The sequence below is a fragment of the Galeopterus variegatus genome, unplaced genomic scaffold (genome assembly GCF_000696425.1).
Source record: "Galeopterus variegatus unplaced genomic scaffold, G_variegatus-3.0.2 Scaffold4373, whole genome shotgun sequence".
In the NCBI taxonomy this organism is placed as follows: Eukaryota; Metazoa; Chordata; class Mammalia; order Dermoptera; family Cynocephalidae; genus Galeopterus; species Galeopterus variegatus.
Window position 1 is genome coordinate 49,617 of NW_007730484.1, and position 16,810 is coordinate 66,426.

The window sequence follows — 16,810 nt, forward strand, 5'->3', positions numbered from 1 at the left end:
AACATCTGCATCCACACCTGCACACACCTGCACACACCTGCACCTGCACCCACACCAGCATCAACATCTGCATCCACACCTGCACACACCTGCACCTGCACCCACACCAGCATCAACATCTGCATCCACACCTGCACACACCTGCACCTGCACCCACACCAGCATCAACACTTGCATCTACCCCTGCACACACCTGCACCTGCACCTACACTTCACATGGACAGGCACAGCTGCACTTCAGCTCAGCCCAAGCTCACCTGCCCTCTCTGGAAGCCTCCACACAGACTCCCAGCCTTTCCTGTCAACACCTTCTCCTCTGTCCCCACCACCCTCCAGCCCCAGGTGGTGCTGCCCATAGCACTTAGCCTGCACTCTCCCAGCCACGTCCTCATCCCCTGCCCCAGGCCTGTGTCTGTGGCTTCTCCTGGCTGCACTGGCTCCCTTCCTTCCAGAAGGGGCTTCTGAAACACCCAGCGTGTGATAGGCCTGCCTGGGCTCAGGTGGGAATGGAATGGAGTGATCACTATCACCCAAAAGAGGACCCTCAAGGCCCCAATCTCAGGCTCCTCACAGGGACTCTCCCCATCCCCACCAGAACCTCCCATGGTGTCCAGCTCCAGTCTCCCGGTCGGACCCTGCCCCACTCCGGTCCACACCCACCTGCAGCCAGAAGCCACCACGTGTCCTGCACCAGAACCACCCAGGCAGTTTAAAAATGCCAATGCCCAGACCCCACCCAGAGAATCGAGTCAGGGGCCTACTTTGGGCTTCAGGTGCCCATGTGCCACCAGGATAGAAATCCCCACATTTCCCCACTACTTCTAAGAAGTATCTGATGCACTCTTGGTAAGACCACTCAAACAAGAAGGGATCACAAGCCACTGCGAGAAGGGAGTGGGGTGGCAGATGAATGTGTGACAAGCCCAAGGCCAGAACGCTGACTGTGAATGGCCATGAGTGCCCCCAGGTGCTGTGCAGATCCATGTGCCGCTCTGTATGTGTGTGGGCTCCTGTACCTACACCCTTGCTGGAGACAGCACACACAGCTCAGCAGGTCTGTGCCTGCCCAGAGTCACCAGACACAGGGGCTGAGGCGCTTGGAGCAGCAGCCCTACCAGGGACCCAGATGAGCCCCTGCTCAGAAGTGAGGGCTCCCGAGACAGGGTGTGCCAGAAGGGGCTGGGAAATAGAGCTGCCCCAGTGAGCACAGGCACAGAGGGTGGCCTGCAGTCCTGGGGCCAGTCAGGCAGACTTGGACAAAAGCTGTCTGCATGGGACAGTGCTGGGGCCTAGGCCCACAGCTCTCTGAGAGTCCAGGGAACTCAGAGGGATTTTGCCCAAGCCTGGGAGGAGCCCCTCTCTGCAGCCCTCGACAAATGCCACCTCCCAGGACCTGCCTGAGACACACTGGACATCAGCGTGTTTTGGGGTTTTGCTGGAACTGAGCGGATTGAGGTTCCAAAGCCACAACAGTGGGAAAATCAAGTGTGATCAGACTGGCCTGGAGAGTTCCTCAGAAGCTAAGGGAGCACCTTACAGAGCTGGGCCCTGCACCCTCCACACTGCAGGGGCCAAGGCACTGCAGGCCAGGGGCTGCCTGGGCCTGGTCACTGCTGTATCCTCCCCAGGCCCTGCTCGGGCCAACAGGAGCAAACAGCTCGGTCTGCACCCTCTGGGCGTAGCCTTCCCTGTCCTGCACCCAGCCTGCAGGTCCTAGATGGACCGGAGGGTAGGGTCTGCACCCTCCGGGCTTAGCCTTCCCTGTCCTGCACCCAGCCTGCAGGTCCTAGATGGACCGGAGGGTGGGGTCTGCACCCTCCGGGCTTAGCCTTCCCTGTCCTGCACCCAGCCTGCAGGTCCTAGATGGACCGGAGGGTGGGGTCTGCACCCTCCGGGCTTAGCCTTCCCTGTCCTGCACCCAGCCTGCAGGTCCTAGATGGACCGGAGGGGGGGGTCTGCACCCTCCGGGCTTAGCCTTCCCTGTCCTGCACCCAGCCTGCAGGTCCTAGATGGACTGGAGGGTGGGGTCTGCACCCTCTAGGCTTAGCCTTCCCTGTCACGCACCCAGCCTGCAGGTACTAGATGGACCGGAGGGTGGGGTCTGCACCTGAGCCATGGGCGCACCAGGACACCCACCGTAGAGGGTCCCAAACACCATGGTGGGGCCCCTTCTGGAGCTAGTGCAGAAGCGAGCTGCCCACCCTGTGCCATCTGGACAGCCTGAGAGGGAGGGACCACATGCCTGGTCGCCCCAACTGTCCACGTGGTCACTGGCAAATCAATGAGCAAAGTTTAACCAGTCGGCATGGAAAATAATACTTTAATCCTCTAATTATCATACCAAAATCCTCTCCTTTTTCCCCCAGCAGTAAACACTAAGCAAACCATCCCCAAGAAATTAACATATTTTCCTCCATTTTCTTCAGCTGTTTCTTCCAAACAGCCAGTACTTAAAACAGAGGAAACAGACCATCAAAAACTGACCTACGCTCCAAAACGGTGACTTTGGGAGAGGAACTGCCTGGGGCAGCAGGCTGTGGGGGCTGGCAGCCTCGGAGGCCCCTGGCAGGCACGTGTGCACACGTGTGAGGCCACACGCGGGTGTCTGCAGAGCTGCTGCCCCAAGACGCAGCAGGGGCAGATCTGGGCTTCTCCTTAGCAGTGTTTCCACAGACAGGCTGCCCTCTCCTGGGCTGAGTCACAGCCAGGAACGCAGGACACAGCACCTCCTCAAATGCGGCACAGAGCCCTCCCCTACCTGTGTCCTCATCTCCACACCTCCAAGGGTTCCCAGCTGCCCTTGACAAAGCACCTGATGGTCCTGGCCAAGTCTCTCAGCTGGGTCTGTACTCATCTTGGGTGGCCTCAGGCATGCCCGGCCCCTGGGTCCCCCAGGCCTCTCCAAGGATCTCAGGGGGTGCCCAGGTGTTTGGGGATTTCTCCAGGCCCTGAGGCCAGTCACCCAGTGTCAGCTAGGGCACACTTCTTCCCAGAACATGGGCATCCCCCAGAAGGTTGCTGAAGCCCACACAGGGCCACAGCCTCCAATGGGAAGGAGGGCTCAGAGCCAGGCGCCCCTCCTGGCTAGCAGCACATCTCTGCAGCAGGGGCTTAGGTCTGAATGTGGACAGTAACCATCAAATGCAGAGCAGGAGATCTGTACCCCAAAGCGCCAGTGGCACCTCCGGTCATCCTGCATTCCCATTAAAAGAAAGCGCCTCATGGCTGGTTGTCTGTGAACACAATACTGCATGCAAAACAGCAATTTATGAAATAAAATACAGCCAACTGACTCAGCCCAAGCTCTTGTCGACTGAGCCCTTAAGCCACCTTCCCAGAGCCCCTCTATCCTGAGAGCAGCCCTCACTTGCGGCCTCGGCCTGCCCCCAGCAGCCCTCAGGCTTTGCTGAACTGTCAGCCGAGCAGCGCTGTGTCAACCACTGCAAACCAGAGACTCAGAGGCAGATCTAGGAAACAGGGCAGGCACTAAGCAGGTGTGGGCCTGGCAGGCCACTGGGCCCACCTTCCTCAGGCCGAGGCCCTCCTGCTGGACAGGGGCACTCATACCGGGAAATCACAGCCCAGCACCTGTCAACCCTCCTGGAACCCTAAGCTCGGGTCCCAGAATCAGGCAGACAGAAACTCTGGGCCTGCCCTGTTGCCTCCTAGTGGTGTGGCCCTGGGCAAGTTGTCCAAGCTCTCTGAGCCTCAGAGCGTTCGTCTGCACAGTGGGAATCTGCAGCTGTGGTGATGACTAGGAGGGTTGGGTGGAGTGTACCCTCCAACAGCAGCTGAGGTCCCCTGCGCACACCTGGGGATGCAGGCCCCACACTCGCAGTTACATGACTATGGCACATGTAGAAATTGCCATAAGATCTCCATGTTTTCCACGGTTGCAGTGATTTAAAAATAAAAAAAGGAAAACCTGTGATTCAGACAGAATTTACCTGGGGCTGTCATGAGAGGAATGAACCCCAGACCTCATGGTCTGACCCAGTTCTCTGGAATCAGAGGCTGGATGGACCAGTATCTCTGCCCCATGGCGTGCCATCCTAGTGGCCACCCTGTGGGCGCAGCCAGGTGCAGCCAGGCACAGCGGGGCCCACCTGTTGGGGTTGTACTCCAGCGCGCCGACCTCTTCACTGGCCTGCAGCAGGTCCAAGATGCCAGCCGCCGAGCTCCCGCTCTCCTTCTTGACTTTGGCGTTGCGGCCAGGCTTGGTGTCTGTGTCGATGTGCAGCGAGCCCTCATCGGAGGAGTCATCGCTTTGCTGTGCGAGGGACAGAGCAGCTGGTCAAAGGAGGGGCTGGCCACAGGAGGGGCTTGGGAGGACAGAAAGGGATTACTTTTTCCCTTCAGGGAGAAAAATTGGGTTTTAAAGTTTCTGAAGAACCCTGCCCTACTAATGAACACTGCTGGGTCTGACGGAAGCCCCAGCACTGACGAGACTGGCTGGCCAGCCACACATCGGGCAGTGGCAGGTGCCAGAGCTTCCCCCAGGATGACAAGGGACCAAGCTATCTTCCCATCTGTACTGTTTTACACAGGAACTCTGGTTCAAAGAAACCCACACAAGAGACAGTCCCAGTGTTTAACACAGACAGAGAGGCTGCTGTGGTTGATGGAGAGAGGGCCGGCTGTGACTGCAGCCCCAGGCTTGAGGAAGCCAGTTAGCCTCACATCTAGGTAGGAGGCTCAGGGGTATCTCATGTGTGTGGGACCCTGACAGGGACCCCAGCCTCCTTAGAGACGACCACTGCATCTAGGATGTGGCCTTGGACGTCATCTCAGTGCAAGACTCCTCCCCCCAGCCTTCAGTCCTATGGGCAGGTCTTGCGTTCATCACCCCACCATGTGCAGAGACCCCCTGCTCAGGCCCGCTCCCAGCCCTGGTGGCTACGGGCTAGACACACTTATCCCTCCTGCGCCGAGCCCAGAAAAGGGCAGGGTGAGGAGGAGGATGCCCTTCACCACCTCGCACAGAAACATGCTCAGAGACCACCCCATCAAGGGTTGCCCAGAGATGGCCACAGAGCAGGGCCCCGAGCAGCTCACCTTGTATGCAGCCGATCCCAGCTTTGGCTTCAGGATGGGCGTGGGGAGCACCTCCTTCTGATCCAACAGGACTGAAAGCAGAGCAGGCAGGAGGTCCAGCGCTGGCCTGACCTCTCGTGGGCTGGGCCAGGTCCCTCCCCAAGTCCCCCCCCCCGGCCCCTCCCAGCTCACAGGACAAGTCCCTTCTTGGGGCGTTCTTCTTCCTCCTGATGGGAAACTCGTCGATCTTGAGCTCCCCGTCGTCAGACACGTATTCATACTCATCCCGCACGGGCTTGGGTTTGTCCTCCTTGAAGTTCTGCAAGGCCCCGAACACACCAGGGCTTGTCGGGGGCCTGAGAGCCTTGGAACTAGGGCAGAAGTGAGCAGTCAGTGGTGTCCACACAGCCCCCAGACCACGGGACCCCTGCTCGATCATGCCGCTGGGGTGACAGTAAAGGGGACTTGCAGAGGAAGATGCTATTGCCTGCCATCCTGGGAAGCCTCACATCCACTCAAGGAGGGAGGAGAGGCAGAGCCCAAGCTCACTCTTGAAGCAGCAGGTGGCAGAAGCGAGGCCAGGGCTGTAGGACCCTCGGCCTCCATTGTGGGAAGTCACCTGTCCACAGTAATAGACACTGCCCAGCCCCACAGCTTCTTCCCTGATGCCTGGACCCCTGGTGTACAGTCCTGACACACACACACACACACACGGTGCAGAGAGAGCCCTTCCTCTGGCAGTGTAAGTGCTTGAGCCTGTGCCCCTCCAGCTGTCCCAGGACCACAGGACATGCATGGGCCTTCTGACAGCCTACATGGCAATACTGACATATGCTGAACTCAATATTAGACAGGAACAGAATACAACCTTCCTGTCTTTTCCTGCATACTATTTTGTTAAACTAAATTCAGGGCCAGGGCCAGAGCCACGGTGGAGATTCGATGGTCTGAGAATGACCATGTAACTTGTCTCCCTGCTGGATGAGGCAGGACTACTTCAGATCAGGAGAGCCCCATGCACTCAGCCACCCCGGGGGCTTGAGGATGGGTTTCTCTCTTAAGAATAGGGACGACAGAAATGTCTGGAACTTCAACAGACCCAGCTCCAATTCTGAGCAAACGAAATGGAGACGCTGGGGCTGTGACAGTCTCCAGCCACAGAACATACACGCATACGTGCACAGGACAGAAATGTCTGGAACTTCAACAGACCCAGCTCCAATTCTGAGCAAATGAAATGGAGACGCTGGGGCTGTGACAGTCTCCAGCCACAGAACATACACGCATACGTGCACACACATGTGCATCCACAGGTCCACAGAACACATATGTGCACATCTGCCTCTCTCTTTTCCATTCTTTTTTTTTTTTTTCCTTTTTGTCTTTTTTCCGTGTCCGGCAACGGATCGCAACCCTCAGTGTCGCGCCGGGACCGGACCGGGACCGGTAACGGGATCGCAACCCTCGGTGCTGCGCCCGCACCTCGCTCAGCCAGTGAGCGGGAACCGGTCTGTATGTGGGATCCGAACCCTCGGCGGGAGCGCCACTGCCCTCTCTTTTCCATTCTAAACTCTCTATAGCATCATCACAGAGCTAATGTCATTTAAAAGCTTCCTCAGGACCTAGAAATAAAGCCAGCAATGTGCTCAGGGCCACGAAGTTGAGGCAGCGAAGGGGGTCATGCAGACCAGACCCTGCGGGCTCTGCCTCTCACTAAGCAAGTTTAGCACAGGGCCCTGAGCTCCCACAAGGGGACTAGGGGACTGCCCCTTGCTGGGCTCTGCTCGGGCATCTGCTGTATCTCCACCACCTGGAAGGGGCCTTCTTGTCCCATTTTGTGGATGAAGAAACTGACGCCCAGCGAAGCCAATCAGTGGCCACTGCAGAAAAGTGGCCACCACTCCCACTGGGCCCTGTCTGACTCTCGGCAGGCCTGGCAACAGCATATGGGATGCCTCTCTGTGCTGGGAGCACATGCAGACCCTACTGTGGCAGCTGGAACCATGAAGCTCTTGTGGCTCAGCTCATAGCCCTCAGCACCCCTCATTCCTGTTGCTGATGCCTGCCTGGCCTGCGCATGCCTCCCAGACATGCACCCCCATCACCCGCTTCTCCAGGAAGCCCTCCTGACTCCCAGATGAGCCAGGCCCTCAGTGTCCACAGCCCCACAAATCCTTCCCCATGGCACCCATCACAGCCATAATTCTAGGTGGATTTACAAGATTAGTGGGATCATACAGACTCCTCCCCACTGGCCCCTGGGCTCTGAGAGCCATGACCCTGACTCCCACCCATGCCAACAGCCCATGACAGCCGCTCAGCTAACATCTGCAGAGTCACGCGCCCTCCCTCCCGGCCTGGGGGCCCATCCCTCACCACAGGCCCCCGCAGCTGTATCTTCCTAGCCCCACCACCAGGTGAGTCTGCTTCCCCACGCTCGCCCTGCAGACCAAGGCAGGGACACTGCTCTCCTGGTGTCTGGGGCTGATGAAGGTGTGAGGCGCACAGCTGCAGGTAGAGAAGACAGCACTCGGAAGGAGGGGCCTCGCCTGGGGAGCCCGCCAAGATGTGTCAGCCAAAGGCTGTGAGTGTGTGCCACGTGTGTGTGGTGTGGTGTGTGTATGTGTGAGAGAGATGCAGGGTGCATGCACGCGTGTGGTGTGTGTGTGTATGAGATGCAGGGTGCATGCTGTGTGTGTGTGTGTGTGTGTGAGATGCAGGGTGCGCGCGCGTGTGTGGTGTGTGTGTGTGTGTGTGTGAGAGATGCAGGGTGCATGCACGTGTGTGGTGTATGTGTGTGTTTGATGCAGGGTGCATGCACGTGTGGTGTGTGGTGTGTGCTGTGTGTTTGTGTGTGTGTGTGTGTGTGAGATGCAGGGTGCACGCACGTGTGTGGTGTGTGTGCGTGCATGCGTGTGTGTGAGAGAGAGAGAGAGAGAGATGCAGGGTGCCAGTCGCCCCTCCCTCCAGGCACTCACATACCCCAGGAGTTTCTTGTTGGAGAAAGAAAAGGAGAACTTGTTATCCTTGTTTCCGCCCAGGGGTGACTTCTCCAACTTCTGCTCCTCCTCCATCTTCAGTAAGGAGTCAGGTTTACTGTTCTGAAAGCAAGACCAGGACCATCCCTGAGCCCCACCTCGGTAGTGGGGGGTTTGGGACCCCAACCCAGCGTCGGTGGGCAAGGGCAACAGCAAGGAACGGACCTCAGGAAAGTAGCCCCCCATGCTGCAATGGAGCTTGCGGGCCATACCCCACAGACAGCACCCTGCTGCGGCCCCCAGACTGCAGGACCTGTCCTCAAATGCTGCCTGACCTGCAGGGAGCAGGAGAGCAAACCAGAGCACGGATGGTGAAAAGAACCACCGTCAACATAGAGGGGTGACGTGCTTGGCCTCCTGCACCCACACTGACCCTGCGGAAGGTGGCCCACGGGAGGCCACATGCACTCCAGACCCACACAGACATGCCTCATGGCACTGCCTCCTGGGGACAGGCAGCACACATCTGTGTGTGAGCACGGACGCACACACAGGGCGCCACAGGTTCACATCTCTGCACACACATGCACCCGTGCACATTTCACCTTGTACTTCCACTTGGCCTCTGACTTGCTCTTAGCTTGTTCTCGGACTTCCAGCCTCTCCACGTCGTTCTGTGTGTGGACCACGTCCTTGTTGGGCACACTCAGGACACTCTTAGTGGCCTAGACAACAGAGCAGCCATGACCCAGGGGCTGATACTCAGAGTGGTGGGACTCCCTCAGGTTACAGCACAAAGGCATTGCTACAGAGGCCCTGCCTCCTTCAATCATTCATCCATCCATTTGTTCATCCATTCGTTCATTCATCCACCCATTAACCCATTTGTTTATTCCCCACTCATTCGTTCACCCATTTGTTCTCCCATTCGTTCATCCACCCATTTGTTCATTCATCCATCCATTCATCCATCCATCCACACATCCAAACATCCATTTGTTCATCCATTCGTCCACCCATTCATTCATCCACCCACTAACCCATTTGCTTATTCTCCATTCATTCATTCACCCATCCAACCATTCATTTGTTCATCCACTCACACATCCATCCATCCATCTACCCATTCATCCACCCATTCATCCACCCATTCATTCATCAACCCATTACCCTGTTCATCCATTCCTTCATCTGTTCATTTGTTCACCCATCTACCCGTTCACCCATTCATCCATCTACACATTCATTCATATATCCACTCATCCATCCATCTAGCTATTTATCCATTTACCCTTCCAATTCATCCATTTGCTCATCCATTCATTCATTTCATCCATCCATTTCATCCATCCACTCATCCACCCATTTGTTCATCCATTTGTTCATCCATCCATCTGTTCATTTATCCATCCATCCATCCATTCATCCATTTGTTCGTTCATCCTTGTGTTAGTCTATCCACTCATGCATACATTCATTCATTCATTCATCCAGCCAGCCAGCCAGCCATCCAACCATTAGTTCATTCATCATCTATTCATTCATTCGTGATTGCCCTGAGGGAAAAATGTGAACGTGTCACACTGCAGCCCTGTGACACTGGCCCTGGCTCGTCAACAGCCCCCAGGAAGTGGGTAACAGTCTCCTGGCAGAAGCTCACGCTCAATGGGGCTTGGTGTCGGGGGCTCATGGTCCCTAATGCTCATGTCACACTGCAGCCCTGTGACACTGGCCCTGGCTCGTCAACAGCCCCCAGGAAGTGGGTAACAGCCTCCTGGCAGAAGCTCACGCTCAATGGGGCTTGGTGTCGGGGGCTCATGGTCCCTAATGCTCAGACCTAAGACCCTGTAGTCAGAGTGGGTCCTCAGGGCCAGGCCTATCTCTCTCACTGTCTACAGGCGTTCAGGCCACCAGGACAATCCTGCTCCCACCTCAGCCTCATCCCTCCTCCTCTCCATTAGAATTCTCCCTGCTGTTTCTGCACAGATACCTTGTCCACCTTCAGGCCTCAGCCACAGGGACGGCTTCTTTGTCCCCTGGCAACTTCCTACCTGGCTGGGAAGACTAAGCTGGGTCACCCCCTCCCGGAAGACCACCCTGCCCCCTCCATCAGGCAACCCTCTTGTACCCCACCACAGCTCAAACACACTGCCGCCTTCCTCTGTGAGTGCCTCTCCCTGAGGTCCAGCCCTCTGCAGGCTCACTGGGGCAGAGCCTGTCTGCCCGAAGTCTGGGCCTGGACACGATGGGCCTGGGTGGGAGCAGGCAGGGAGGTGCATGTGCTGAGCAGACTGCCCATGACAAGGACCCAGACCCCGCACCCTCGCAGGGACCTCGCCGCACTGTTGGCTGGAACAGCAGAGAGCTGCACCCTCGGCTCCCCTCCCTGCCCAGCCTCAAGCCCCTAGAGAACAGGACAAGTGGTCCCAGCTATCCTCACAGGCCTGGCCCCAGGAAGTGCCGCAGTGCTGCTGGCCAAAGAGGCCACACACACCTTGCCCTTCTTGGGTGGCTCCATCTTGGTCAGTGCCTCCTTGGTGTGGGCTTCAAGCAGGTCCAGGTTGGGGATGGTGGGCGAGGCTGACTCCCGGGACTTCTTCCCTTTCTTCTTGCTGCCATCCTTGAGCTTCAGCATTTTGGGGGGCTTTGGGGGTTTGGGGGACTTTGGGGGCTTGGGCATTTTGGACGGCTTGGGCATCTTCACAGTTTTGGGAGTCTTTTTTTTGGAAACTTTCTCTAGGAGGGATCGAGGTGGGGTCGCTTCAATGGGAGACGGGGGTTCCTCCTTCTCCCGGTCCCCGTCACAAACTTCATCTGATGAGGTGACAGCATTCACTTCCGGTCGGACAGCTTTGGAGGCATTCTGCGATAGGGAAAGGAGAGGGTCACACTCTGCTCCTACCAGACTGTGGCCCAGGAGCGTCCACACGCCAAGACTCTGGAGACCCTCACAGCCATGCTGGCAAAGGGCTGTCAGCTCAGACAGGTAAACCTACTCCACTCCATTGTGTGACACACTTACACTCATCCCCTGCTATCACTGACAGTCATGCTTACCCCACACCATTATGTGACACACATACCTGCCCCACACCATTATGTGACACACACCCATCCCACATCGTCGTATGACACACACATTCATCCCACACCATCACAGGACACACATACCTGTCCCACACCATCATAGGACACACATTACCACCTCACACCATCATGTGACACGTACACCTGCCCCACGCCATTGTGCAACATGCTCATACCAATCCCACACCATCAGCAACTTGATCCCACGTCCTTAGGGCTCTCTGTCCCAGCCCAAGCACGAGCCTGCAGGGCTCGTCCGGTTTCACAGGAGCTGGGACCTGAGAGGCTGGAGCCAGGTGGGAGCTGCAGAGGGGCTCCAGGCCATCCCCCATTCCCTACACACTCACACCCGGACACCGGACACCGCAGCCCAGCCTCAGAGACCCGGGACTCAGAGCCTCACACGGGCAAGCCTGCCTGGCTGACCGCCCTGGGTCAGCTGACTCTAGGCCCCTAGGGCAGGCCTTACCTCACTGAGCCGGATCTCTCTGGCTAAGTCCTTGATGAGCTGGGAAGGTTTGAAGTGCTCCGGGAGCTCGTCCTCATGCTCCGCCAGGGCCTGCAGGACAGTGCACGGCGTCAGTCACCATTCAGGCCTCCATGGTTCCCTACTCACCCTAGCTGCAGCATTCCAGGTTGTCCCCTGCCTGCTGAGCCGGACAGGAATGTGGCAAAGGCTGCCACAGGGTGTGGCCTGAATGTGTGGGGTCCTGGCATGCCTGGACTCATGTCTGCAGCCAGACCCTCCCGACGAACACTCTGTGTGACCCCCACTCTACCAAGTCCCAGAGGACATGCGGCTGGCCTGCAGCACCACCAGTAGCTGTGGGATAGATGGAGGCAATGTCCCTTCTTCCTGGGCATGAGGCTACTCCACATGGCCACACAGCCAAGGTGAGGTGGGAGAGACGCCCTGGACAGCCCAGGCCTCGAGGCCTGAGGGAGATGGTGGCTGAAGAATGGCCCTCAACAGGCAGAAGCTGCCCCTCACTGCCCAGCCCACCCATGAGAGGCAAGCTCCTGAAGACCCCCTGCAAACCCTCGCAGGCTCTGCCTGACCTGGGGTGGGCGAGTGCCTCTGCACAGTGAGAGTCCCTAGCAGGAGACACTGTCTGAGAGGGTGCCTGAGGCTGAGCCAGACCTTCCTCTCCCTTCTGAGGCCAGGGCCCAGGCAAAATGCTCAGGGAAATTGGAGGCCAACTTCTCTGGGGCCTCCACTGCAGAAGCAGCTTCTCCATACCCAAGGGGCTAACGCAGTGGGGTCATACAGAAGCGGGGACACAGGGAGGACTGCCCATGTTACAGAGCAAGACAGGTTGGGGGCTGCACCCGCACTAGGCAGCTTGGCTTCTGAGCTGATGCCTGGCTGGCCAGGAGGAGCTGAAAGGCATCCACAGCGATCCTGTCCTTAACTGGAAGCTGGTCATCCGGCCAACAGCTCTCCCAGACCCCTCCCTGCCCTCTCCGGGTTCCAGGCCTGTGTTCACATAGGGCCATCCCCGCCCCAGGCTATCTGTCCCCTACTCTCAGACCCACCTTCCTCCAAGGGCAGGCTGGCACCTGCTCACCTTCCTCCCACCAACTCTTGCGGAGACGCTGCCTGGGGCCCCTGATACAGGGCGCTCTCAATCTGTATCCATCCACTCTAACCCCTCAGGTGGCCCACTCTGCAGCGGGTGGGGGATGGCCCTTGTACAGGTGTCTGATTGGGGTCAGGGCACACCATGGGCCGCCACAGGCAGTGGGGAGATGCCTGCCCATCCTATGCCAGGTTTCACTGAAGCAAGACAAGCCTGGCATTGCTGCCGGCCTCCAGGCAGGCCGTCCCATCTGCCATCCGCTCCTTCACCCCAGGGCACCTGTGACAAGCCTCCTACCTGCTTCTTCGTCCATGATCTGAAAGCACCATTGAGAATTTTAGCTCCTTGAACTAAATGTGGGGGCAGCTGTTTCCCAGATTTGTGAGAACCTGGAGAGGAGATGGTGGTTAGCTTGGGTGAGTGCCCCGTCAGCCACCCACCGGCGACTTCATGCTCAGCCAAGCAGCCAGCCAGAGGGACATGTGGGGTCCCACCTGCCACAGGCCTTGGCTCAGGCCACCTGCCTAACTGCCAACGGTTCCTCTTGGAACCCAGGGAACCCATCTCCCAAACAATGCGCTCTGCATGGGGAAGGACTCGCCCTCCCACTATCTCACCTGTGGTTTGCCCACCAGGCCCCTACCGCAGGCAGCCTGTCCCTCTCTGCCCAATACTCCAGCCCCACCTTTGTGAGAGGCCACAGTCCTACCAGGACATGGGCCCCGGGCTGCCCCATGGCCCTGCACCAAGCATCCCCAGCCACCTTCTTATCCCCAGCGCACGTCACCCCCAGGCACAGCTGAGGGACCACCCACAGCTGGGCCCATGGTGGGTTCCCTCTGGGGCAGCCCCAAGCAGACCCAGCACCCACTCATACCCATGCCGTTGGATGGAGGGCATGTTGAGGGGCTCTCTAGGCTGGTTACAGAGCAAGGACAGATCCCCCATCTCCCTCACTGAGGCATGTGTGGAGAGTGGTGGGGACATTTTTAATAACCACCAAGGACACAGGCACCAAGCAGAAGGCACATTTGCCCTTTATTTATTTATTTTTTTTCCTTTTTTGTCTTTTTTCGTGACTGGCAACGGATCGCAACCCTCAGTGCTGCGCCCGCACCTCGCTCAGCCAGTGAGCGGCCGGTCTGTATGTGGGATCCTAACCCTCAGCGGGAGCACCACCGCACTCCCAAGCGGCGCACTGTAGCAGTGCGCCACTGGGCCGGCCCACACATTTGCCCTTTTGAACACACAGCCCAGCACTCCTTCTAAAATACGGGACAGCCCTCCAGGTAGGAGAGGCCATATCTGAGCTGGCCCAGCCTGGTCAATCCAGTCCTACATCGTACAGATGGGGAAACTGAGGCCTAGGGGGCTGAGTCCAGAGGGGACTTGCTCAGGCCACATGAAAGCAGAACTCGGGCCAAGGGAGTAAGCGCCAGCCAGGGGCCCAGGTCTGGCCACCTCTCTGGAGGGATCGTACCTTTGAATGCCTCAAGCAAATGCTTCCCCATGTACCAGCAGGCAGTTTCAAAGTTGGGAAACTGAGTCAGGCTGCCCAGTTTTAACCTTCTTTCCACTTCATATGCTCTGGAAACCAAAGCAAAGAGCCATTATTTAGTACATTGAGTACAATGTAAGTGATGCTACAGGGTGAATCCAGGCCGCAGCCATGCCAGGGCCATGCCCTGGCCACTCCACCGTGGGTCCCCCCACTGGGCCCTGCATGGGGAGTGGACCATGGGACCATGTTGGGATGACTGCCCTGGCTGGGCCCTGCAGGCTGAGACTACTAGAGAGCTCAGTCAGTGCCCAGAAAAAGAAGGCAGCAGGCTTTCAAGCGACCCCAAACCCACCAACGGCCGATGGTGGCTGCTCAGCACCCATGCCCCTCAGCGGACCTTATAGGACCATGGAACCCACCTCCTCCTTCTGCCCACAGCACAGGGAGGCCCAGCAAAGCCAATGGTCATCCCAGGGCCACCCACAGGTCAGACCAAGCTAGGACTTGGGCCAAGGTGCCCGTTACACTGACCCAGTGGGAGGGACCCTGCCCAGCCAAGCCCTGAGGGCAACCAGCATGGCAGAAGCTACCTCATCTGCATCTCCACACTCAGGCTGTGGAGGAAATGTCCTGCGAAGGCCAGGCAGTCCACGGGGGTGAGTGTGGCGTAGATCCAGCCTGGGGGAGAGACAGGGACATGCACTTGTAGCATTTGTCCACCTTGCTCCCACCACCGGCTCCCATTGGTCCACAGGAGGCTGTCTGTCCTGGCTCTGGTCTAGGGACCAGCACTGGCCTCTGCTTGACCAGCACGGACTCTGGCTCCTGCTCACCTGCACCTCAGTGCCCCCACCTGTCCCTGCTGCTTCACTAGCTGCCAGGGCCTCCCTGGAAGACGCTCTCTGCCCTGGTGCCACCTCGGCCTCTGTGTAAGAGGGTCAGGGAGAGACCATGTCTGAGGTGGCACAGACTGTTCAATCCAACCCTGCACCAAAGGGGGAAACTGAGGCTCAGGAGCTGAGGGGACTTGCTCAGGCCACATAAGGGCAGTCCTCAGACCAAGAGCAAGCCTGTCCCAGGTCCGGCCACCTGGAGTTCCGCCCAACCTTCCTGGGAGGGGCAGGAGGAGATGAGGTGCAGGTGGCTGCACCTCCCCAAGAGCTGGGGTTGGTCCTTATATTATCCTCGGAGATGGAGCCTGGGCCAGACTCTTCCCGAAATAACTGTAGCTGTGAAGAAGCTGAGGGAGGGAAGGAGGGGATCCAGAGGTCACAGAGATTCAGAGGCTTATATATCAATCAAAATGGGTGGGTCTCCCTTGGACCTTGATTTAAAATGGGAAAATAAATACATATGTAACAACTAGAAAATGTGAATGTTGATTGGCTATTTGGTGATACTAGGCATTTGCTATTAATTATTCGTTTTTTAAGGTGTGGTGACAGTACTAAAATCATGTTACTTTAAAAGGAAAGGAGTCCGTCAGAGACAGTGCGATGTGTACATCTGCTGCAGCGGGAGGCCTAGAATTTTCTCTAACATACTTGGCCGGGGGCAGGGGTTGGGGGACAGCTGCTCATGACAGGCCTTCTGTATAGACTCCAAAAATCCCTTAAGAAGTCCTAAGTCAGCAGATGGCCACCCTGCTCCCTCAGGGTCGGCCTCACTGTCTGATGCCACGGCTGCTCTCGCCACGTAGGGCTCTTGAGCAGGGTCACCCTAGACTGGACATGAGCCTGGAGGTGGCCATGGTAGGGAGGAGCACCCACATGGACCGGAGAACACAGGACCCAGGCCTCCTGCTGCCACCAATCCCCTCCCCACCTGGTCCCTCCTTGGGGACCGGGCTGGGCAGGTAGAAGCCCAGGGCAAGGAGTGGGCAGTGGTTGGAAGGCAGAGGGGGACAAAGCAGTAGCCGTGATGAGGGTCTGTGAGCCCCAGGACCCCGGTCCCCGGAGCTTCCCGTGCTCACCTGAGGGGATAAAGAGGGTCTGGCCCTGCTTGACAGTGCACTTGTAGCATTTGTCCACCTGGTCAGCAAAGAACATCTCGCTGTGGTTGGAGGCCGACTGCCACCGCTCATACAGGGAGATGTTGGCCGAGGCTGGTCGGATGAGATAGAAGATCTTCTCCCCCTGCCAAGAGAGCCTATTGGCAGAGCCTGCATGCACCAAGGGTGCTGGGGTTGGGGTGGGGGGCAGAGCCAGGGAGGCAGAGCCAGAGATGCCGGCGGCGGGGAGAGGGGCAGAGCTGGGGTCACTGGGGAGGGTGGAGCAAGGGACACTGGTGAGGGGGCAAAGCCCACCATGTCCTGGGCTGCTGGGGGGCCTGGTGATGGGTCCTGACCTGAAAATCATCCTGCCCAGGCCCCATTCCTATCTGGGGGCACACATACTTTGCAATTCAGAAGGCTGCATGTTAGAAAGGTTCCAGGTATCTCAGCCCCCAGCACTGTTGGGGCAACAACCCATAATCCCATATACTATGATTCTGTGGCACTACAAATGGCATGCATGGCTGGAGGTAAACAGAGCTGTAATTAGCTGTCAGATGAGTCCTAGGTAACTCTGCTCTTTTTTTTTTTTTTTGTCTTTTTTCCGTGTCCGGCAACGGATCGCAACCCTCAGTGT

At 57.8% G+C, this 16,810-nt stretch overlaps 1 protein-coding gene across 1 annotated transcript in view; it reads right to left on the reverse strand.

The window, feature by feature from the left end:
* The window catches only part of PHF2 (PHD finger protein 2), a 103,518-nt gene that overhangs the window by 7,938 nt on the left and 78,770 nt on the right, over positions 1-16,810 (reverse strand). Inside the window, exons 8-18 of the mRNA XM_008587407.1 lie at positions 16,153-16,315; positions 14,771-14,858; positions 14,160-14,266; positions 12,977-13,068; positions 11,569-11,658; positions 10,507-10,875; positions 8,618-8,737; positions 8,017-8,135; positions 5,227-5,405; positions 5,056-5,126; positions 4,107-4,270 (exon numbers count right to left, since the gene is read on the reverse strand). Coding sequence (XP_008585629.1) covers positions 4,107-4,270; positions 5,056-5,126; positions 5,227-5,405; positions 8,017-8,135; positions 8,618-8,737; positions 10,507-10,875; positions 11,569-11,658; positions 12,977-13,068; positions 14,160-14,266; positions 14,771-14,858; positions 16,153-16,315 — 1,562 coding nt within the window. The remainder of the gene's footprint in view (positions 1-4,106; positions 4,271-5,055; positions 5,127-5,226; positions 5,406-8,016; positions 8,136-8,617; positions 8,738-10,506; positions 10,876-11,568; positions 11,659-12,976; positions 13,069-14,159; positions 14,267-14,770; positions 14,859-16,152; positions 16,316-16,810) is intronic.